Raw genomic sequence first — 8,731 nt, forward strand, 5'->3', positions numbered from 1 at the left:
TTTATTTTTAAATTCTGCATTTTCCATTTTTAATCTTTCAGAATTATGTGGGGTAATTCCTAGTGTATTGAGAATGTACCCTTAAATAAAATGATCAAGCTGGCAGGCCCCCTGTTAGACACAGCTGAGTAGCAGTTGGAGCACTGCATTCTGGTTTAGGCTGACGGAGCCTTCAAAGTGTCAAAGCTGCAGATTTGGCTTTGGTGGCAGAACTGGGTTTCTTAGCGGAAATGGTTGTTGGCTGTCATTGCTTTAAACTCACTCCTAAAAATGCATTGCTTTGGGAAAGGACTTGCACATGAATGCTGCATGGCTCATGCTTCTGCTCTGTGTGTGTATGTGTTTTGTTCTGTTTGTTTTTCAGAGAATAAAGTCTCAGACTGAGTTACTAGCCTTGTGGTTAATGATTGCGTGTGTCTGACCACCACTCCTCTTTGCAGGAGCATTCCAGCGGTCCTTCCGAGTCCAGACCCTCTCTCCGCTCGGCCAGCGCCGCCGCAGCCACCTCACATTCCACAGCCTCTCGCAGCAACTCTCTGGTCTCAAGCTTTACCGTGGAGAAGCGAGGATTTTACGAATCTCTTGCCAAGGTCAAGCCAGGGAACTTCAAGGTCCAGACTGTCTCTCCAGGAGAACCAGCTTCCAAAGTGACTGAACCAGCTGTGCTAAAACCTCAAAGTAAAAATGGCCCTCAGGACCACGACTGTGACCCCGTGGACCTGGATGACGCGAGCTTGCCAGTCAGTGACGTGTGAGACAGAGACGCGTGGAGCCCGGGCCGCCTCGTCCACCCTTGTGTCCTCTCGTGAGGCTCCAGCCAAAGATGGTCACGGGGAAACAGTTTTATGTGCATGTGTTATGCTGCCTTGTAGGTGTTCTATTTATAGGCTGGTAAATCAAGAGTCTAGGGACTGGCCAAACTAAACGTAACGTCTTTAAAAAAAGAAAGAAAACCCCTAAGTGTCTCAGTATCAACCGTCGAAGTTTTGTCTGTTCTCATTGGGGGGATAAAAATGTGTGATATTTTTTTCTTAGTGAATGACAATTTAAATGTTTCACCATTTAAAACATTAAAAATGCTTATTAGTCGTTTTGGTTATTTTAAAAATGCTACTGTGACTTCCTATCAGATGTTCAGTCTTTACACATTCTTACTGTTTAATATTACTGAGTGAACTATTGTCAGACAAAGATCTCTGAACTTACGACGTCTGTGGTGCTGTTAAATTTGTAGTACAGTGTGGACAGTTTTGAAATGATATCCGTTGTTGACGCTCTGGATCTCCAGGTGAGTGGTGAATTTTGCGCAGAGGATATTATTGGACCGTTAGTGAGAGTTGTGGGATGTACTGGGGTGGAGAAAAGGGGAAAATTAGAATTCAGGCACCTGTACCTCAGACATTGGTTTGTAAACGCTGAATGGAGAGCTACAGCAGTCATTGCTTTATTCAGTGAAAATTATTTGGTATGAAATTTCTGAGTGATCTGATTTTCTTATCAAAGTTTTGTAAATAGTTCTTATTTCTGTATTTGGATCAGTGAAAGACCTCAAGTTTATATGTAAAGACATACTTTCCTGAGATGCGGCTGTGACTTCTACTGTTTGTCACTAATAACCTATATTCAAGTGCCTGTGTTTTTTCATCTTGTTTAGGAATGTTTTGAGATTAATGTGCTCAAAAGTCCTACATGATTGGTTTTAAGTAATTGGAATAAGATTAATTTCCAGTAGCATAGGGTAATATGTTAAATAAGATACCATTTTGTGTTAGAGATACCAGAGTGCTTTCCGCTACTACCTGTGCAATATGTATGTTTTAAAACACAGATTTGAGTGTACATTTAATCACGGGGGTATCACAGATATAAGCACCTCTCTAAAAAAATCCTTAGTTTCAGGTGTTGACTAATAGACCAGTTGGAGCAAGTACCGTTTTTACGGTTCAGTCTTAAGCATTTGCTTTAAGAAAATAGTCTTGAATTCACATGCTGCTATTTTTATGATATTTTGCCATACTACAGTACTGTTTTGTTTTGAATTCATACATGTCACTCTTTCTCCTTTTCATTTTCTAAGATGATTTCTTGTTTGAGAAAGAGGTTTCTTACTGCAGTGGTGGGGTCCAGAGGTTACTGTTATCCTCGGATTCTTAGAGCATCCGTTTAAAAATCCAAATGCATAAAGAATGCACCACTCAACCTTTTTATCCATAAGCTAGTATTTTTAAAGTTATATTTAGGTTGTTTTCTTTTTTGCAGCTACATTTAAAAATGAGAGAATGAAAAGTAATAAGTAGTTATTCTGCTGATGTATCCATTAGAGCGGCTCTTTTGAAAGCTCCTATTTTGTGAACACACCTAAGAAGTCTTGTGTGGACAGTTGGTGACATTCATGAGCCTAATGCTGTTTTTCTCTGGTACAGCTTCCACATTGCATGTTCACTCTAACATACTTTGGAATTGGTAATTTGATATATTTCATAGTGGCAAAATATTAGCTCTATTTTGGGACTTTTGATAGAACTATACTTGTATTCAATAGCATAAGAAAATGTTCTTGTGATTGTCAGGGTCTCCTAATATTTATCTCAGTACTTTTATAATTCTATGAAAATTATTTAATTATTTTAAAACTTATACATTTTTCTTGTAAATATGTCACATCTGAATTGTCAGAAATTACTTTGAACACCTTAATATTTGCTGCATTTTTTTCTGTATATATAACATGTCTTCTTTCAGAATGGGAATACATGTGTGTTTCCCAGAGTTTACTTTTACGTCTGGTATCTTTATATGTCAAACTGGTTGAACACTGTAATGATTTGAGAATAAACTGCCCCAAATTAATTCTAACTCATTTCTCATTTGTTCTGGCTCAGCTCTTGGGTGAAGTAAACAGAACTAGGATAAAATGTGTTTGGTTGATTGAATTTACATATTTAAGGACAGGCTAATTATTTGGTAACCTTTGAAAGGCATAGCTTGATATGCAATTGCACAAGGAAAGATGAGTCCTTTTGGAAAAAAGAGCTTGCCTTTTTTGCTTAGTTACAAAACATGTTCTCAAAAGCAGAATTATGTTGGCTTCGGAGCATAGTTTGAATCATCTGGGCTGCTTTTGCAGTGCTTGGTTATTGGCTAGACTGGATATGACATAAGTAAGGTTGAGTGCAGAGGACATGCTGGTCCCCACGTGGCTGTGGACATGCACCCATGAAAATGCCTCGTCAAGTGTTAGAGGCTGCTTCTTGCACACCTGCTGTTAGTAACAAATAGTCCACATCTGCTCTCTGTCCAGCATCTAATAATAATGGAATTGGATAAAGGATATCTGTCTTGGTAATTTTTATTAACTGGTGCAACTTAATTTTCTTTCCCTGAAAAGTATTTTAAATATTTTTATCTTAAAAAAAAAGAGAGAAAGTTCTGACACTTTATTGCTTCTCCCCTCCTCCCCCCAAAAGAGATCCCTTTCTCAGCCATTTTTCTAGTTTAAGTAGGGCTTGTGTCTTTATCAAAAGTTCTAACAGTTGATGAGCAGCATAAAAATGGAATGACCATAACTAACAGCTTAGTACCAGATTTGGTAAGAATCTTCCTTGTCATCGGAAGGGTTTGACAGTCCATATAGGACATAAAGAAAAATACACTTAGGTGGGATTGTATTTTCCATTTGTAAACTTCCCTGTTAAGCAGATCCAGAATTGATTATTCATATGTTGTTTATTTTTTTAATGACTTATGAAAATCGTATTTTTGTCAAACCTCATGTAATACGTGTATTGAAAATATTGCCGAATTGGGGTTAGCATTTACAGTTTTGATTGATAAAATCCTATTTTTAATGGCAAAGTGAATAGTGCCTTACTATGGTATATTCGTGTGGTAATAGCGCCACCTTCTGGTTACGTTGCTAAATTTAAAGTAATTTGGAGTTTCACTTTATTTCACTCAGAAAATTAGAGAAGATATGTAATTGCCTAGGATAGTGTGGAAAGTAATTTAAAATTTAGGTCAACATTTGTGAATGACTTCTTCAACTGAATTTTTATTTGGAGATAATTTCAGATTCTTGTGTATCTGTAAGAAACAATAACAGGGTTCTAGTATACCCTTTTAATTTTACCCAATAACATTGAAAAACTCTGTAAAATAATATAACCAGGATATTGACACTGATACAGGCAAGAAACAGAACAATTCCATCATCCCAAGGATCTCTCATTGTTGGCCCTTTTATAATGACATCTACCTCCCATTTTACAGATTTGGAAATAAAAGTCATTTGCCTAAAATCACATTAGGTTTAAAATTGAATCTTTTTTTATCCCAAGGTCTGTGCTCTTAACCATTATGGCTTTCTGCCTCAGTAGAAGTCTTAAAAATTCCTCTTTGTTTATCCTGTACTGTCTCCAGATTAGTAAATGAGTTGCACTTTTCCTTTAACCTTTTTTCAGTATTTTTCAGAGCCATAATATTTGATCGATTTCTTTATAGATACATCTAAATTTAACATTTAAAAATCAATAATAGGTATATACCCTGATCATAATCTCCTTGAGAGGTTTTAAGCCCTGACATCTGACATTATATAATTTAGTAAGATTTCCAGAATAAGGGTTATAAAGTAAAATAGCTTTAGGATGTCAAATTCTTGCGTTGAAAATAGTTGGAGAGATTGACTATAGTCACTGGGTGTCGGGTAAGAGTGAGGTGTTTTTCCATGTGAAGAAACTTGGCCTTCTGATGAAGTCTTGGGTCAAATTGTTATCTTCGGTGTACAATACGCAGTGCACAGGATCCCGAAGAAGATGGTGAAGGCGGCCCCGGGGAATTTGCCCAAAGAAATAGAAGGTGTGCTATGTGATAAAATCAGTCATGGAAAACTACAGTAGCATGGGAAACTACACGTCCAGGGACAGATGGTCCATGAATGATGGAGTGGGTGATAAGGGAAACATTGTGATGGAGGGGACTTTAAAAGTTCCCAGAAGAAGAAAAGGTACTTATAAGTAAAAACATGACATGATAATTTGGGAATGTTGATTTGGAATTTGAAGTAACCAAATTGGTGCATAAAATTTTAACTGTTCTCTTGAAGGCTCATTGCCTCTCTCCCCTTCCAAACTGTGGGGCTTTACCCGTCACGCTAGTCTTCTTCAGCATTGTGGGTGTTGGGGTGGGGAAGCAGGGAGAGAATGAGTGGGTGGGAAATGTGGGGGAGCATTCCCTGATTTAGGAACTTAACCACATCAAAATTCATTTTCGCTTAGCTTTGGCACCTTCACCACATGAACTTAATCTGTTCCCTGTGGACCCTTATTATTATTTCCAAATAGAGGCCATTGGTCCCAGTGACATCTATCCCTTTGTGACTTTCATATGTATCAGGCTCCTTGTCTTGGTTCATGTTACCCTTTTTCCCTCCCTCTCCTTTTGTTTGTCTGTATTATGACGGTGGAAGATTTCCTGATGGATTAGAAATGGTGATTGAAAGGAAGTGATGGGTTAAGGATGATGGCAAGTCTTTTGGCCCCGACACCTGGAAGAACAGAGAGCCCATGAAGGGAGGTGGCAAAGGTTGCAGGCACTGCAGGTAGAGTGAAAAGGTTGTGACTGCAGTGTTGAATGTGATGGTTTGAGTTGAGTATTCGATACCCAAGTAGAAATGTCAGGAAGGTAGTTGGATATACAGATTTGGAATTGGAAGAAATCTTAATTGGAGATAAAAATTGGGGAGTCTTGAATATGCTAGGTGCCATTTAAAACTATGAGGCTGGATTAGATGAAGAAAGAAGAAAAGAGGACCAAGGAATGGATGGGGCATTCCAACATTAAGAGCTCAGAAGAGGAAGTAGCAGTGCAAAATGAGAAGGTGTGATTACCAGGTCAGTAAGATACCGAGAGTATGTGGTGTCTTGTGAGCCAAGTGAAGAAAATGAGTCAAGGATGAGGGGGAGGTCAGATGTGTCAAATGGTGCTCCTCGGTCAACCAAGAGGCAGACTGAGAAGTGACCTTTGGGTTTGGCATTGTGGAGGCCTTTAGTAATCTTAAAAGGAGCAGGTGGAGTGGACCAAATAGAACTATTACAGAGTTTTGCTGCAACAGGGGCAGAGAAATGGGATGGTTGCTGGTGGCAAACGCAGAGTCAAGATTTTTTTTTGTTGTTTTTTTAAGATAGAAGAAATAGTGGCATTTTGTGGATGGGATGACCCAAAAGGGAAAGGAGGATCGAGGATGTAGGAGATGGGGAGAACTGTTGGAACCAAGCCCTTGAGGAGCTGAGATGAGATCCAGTGCACAAGCAGAGGGCTTGGCTTTGCGTGAGAGCGTCGGGGTCCGTCTGTGGTTGGAGGGCAGACGAAGTGGGTGCATGTGGAAGGAGGGAGTCTCTGAAGGTCTGACTGCCTCAGTCTCAGCAAACTAGGAAACAGAATCCTCAGTGGTGAGTGGGACAGGGCAGGCAGTATTAGAGGTTTGAGGAGAGAGTAGAAGATGTGAATTTGTCTTGGATTAAGGAGAAGGAATGGACTGGGGAAATGCAGGCTATCCTGGCAGCACTGAGGAAGAGCCCACCTGAGCTCTGTGGTCATGAAGTACGGTGCTAAGTGACAGATGATTGCAGTCACTTTTGTCAGGCTCCTGACTTTAGTGGAAAGACCTCTAGTGGTTCCCATTAAACATGGTGCTGGCTTTGGGCTGAGATGGAAATATTTTACTAGATTAAAGCAGCATTCAACTATTCATATTTTATTGAGTTTGTGTGTGTGTGTGTGTGTGTGTGTGTGTGTGTGAAGAATGATAGTTGAATTTTATCAAATGTCTTCAGTATCTGTGGAAATAATCTCATTTCCCTTCTAAGATCAAATAATTTGGTGAATAATATTAATTCATTTCCTAATATTTAACTAACATTATATTTCAGGAATAAATACCATTTGGCCAGGATGTATTATTTTTAAATATATTGCTTTAGTCTGTTTGCTGTTATTTTATTTGGGATTTTTGCATAAATACAAGTGATACTGGTTTGTATTTTTCTTTTGTGTGGGTCTAGTCTTAGATTTTATGGTTTTATACTAGCTTCATAGAAAGAACTTGGAAGATTTTCTTTTAAGCTGTTTTGGAACAGCTTAAAAAGAATTGGAATTATTACTCAAAAGAGTTGGTGAACTTTCCCTATGAAACCCTTTGGACCTCCCTTGCGGGGGCGCATCTGACAACTTCCTCATTTCCTCTATGAAAATTGATGCAGTTAGGTTTTCTCTCTTTTCCAGAATCAGTTTTAATAAATTATAGTCCTAGAAAATTACACATTCTAAGTTTTCAAATGGATTTGTATGTAGCTGAGCAAAACACACAGTGCAAGAACTCACCTCATCTATAACTTAAAATATATGAACTTGAAATATTGTGTAGAGAAAAATGCTGCTAATTAGAACAGTTGCAAATTTTTAGCATATAATTACAAGAGCAGCCTGTGGTTATGATCACTTAAGTAATTTTGTGATGGTTTGTGCCATTGCTTTTTTATTTAAAAAAAGTTTTATAATTAAATGCATTTTTCTAAATTAAAAAGAAAGTACATTATGTTGTACACCAGAAATTGACACAACGTTGTAAACTGACTATACTTCAATAAAAAATGGTTTAAAAATATATATGAACTAACACGAACATTTTATTTATATGGCAAGTTGATATCATCTGATTTTTACTTGGTACCAAGGTGATTACGAACACGATTATGGATACCAGAATAAAATGGTGGTATTCAGGTATAAGGGGGCCATCTAAATCAAACTTAGGAGTCTTACAAAAATTAAAATTCAAGTGTGACATGTATAATTTCTCATGATCATAACCGCTGATGCCCGGAGAACAAGTCTGGGTTTCCCATCTGAGACACACTCTCCTTTTGGGAAGGGTTCAAACTTCTTAGCTTGCATTCAGGCCCCTGTTTCCACCTCCCACACAGGGCTTCTTGTGTCTCCTACACTCCACTTCAGCTGACCATTCTTTGCTTCCTGGTTTTCCCACCTCCCCGTCTTTATTCTTGCTGTTCCTTCTGCCTGAGCGCCACGTTCCTGACCATCTGCGCAGTTTAATTCCACTCATCCTTCAAGTCTCACTAAGATGCACCTTTCTCCTTGAGATGTTAGACTTGCTTTCTCATCTTGCCCACAACACACGCCATGATGACCCCAAAATACCTGATGGCCTCTCCCTTCCCATGCCAACATTCAATTCAGTTAATTGGAACTGGAATTCAATGTAAGCTTTTGTTCTTAAACTCAGGGCTAAATAGCTTTTTCTCTCACTGCTGCAGTCTTTTTAAAAAGCCAATGACTTCAAAGTTTGGAAGAGATTAGAAAATGGAAACAGCCCAAATCTAGCTGTTTGTTGATTAGATTGGCCCCAAAGAGGAGTAAATAAGGCAGGAAGAAATTTTAAACAGATCCTGGGAGTGATGGCCACTCTGCAGAAGTACTACGAGAATGCTGTGGGCGGGTGTCAGCAGACGCTCACAGCTGTTGGAGGTCAAGGGCGCCTTTCACACTCAGCACATTCAATTTTACATTGACTTTCAGGGCACTCTTAACCACTCCGTGGCTCCTCTGAGCCTGCAGTGAGAGAAAGCAAACTCTAATTCCTGGAAGCAGTGGCTCTCAAAGGCTGGTCTTGAGACCAGCAGCATCCACATCACCTGAGAACTTGGGAGATGCG

At 39.0% G+C, this 8,731-nt stretch overlaps 1 protein-coding gene across 11 annotated transcripts in view; it reads left to right on the plus strand.

Moving 5' to 3' along the window:
• PLEKHA1 (pleckstrin homology domain containing A1) overlaps positions 1-2,856 on the plus strand; it is a 46,125-nt gene extending 43,269 nt beyond the window's left edge. For all 11 annotated transcript variants that reach the window (XM_031461915.2, XM_031461913.2, XM_031461914.2 and 8 more), the window contains one exon: positions 441-2,856. In XM_031461915.2, coding sequence (XP_031317775.1) covers positions 441-755 — 315 coding nt within the window. In that variant the 3' untranslated portion in view covers positions 756-2,856. The remainder of the gene's footprint in view (positions 1-440) is intronic.
• The last annotated feature ends 5,875 nt before the right edge of the window (positions 2,857-8,731 follow it).

This window comes from Camelus dromedarius, chromosome 8 (genome assembly GCF_036321535.1).
Source record: "Camelus dromedarius isolate mCamDro1 chromosome 8, mCamDro1.pat, whole genome shotgun sequence".
NCBI classification, from domain to species: Eukaryota; Metazoa; Chordata; class Mammalia; order Artiodactyla; family Camelidae; genus Camelus; species Camelus dromedarius.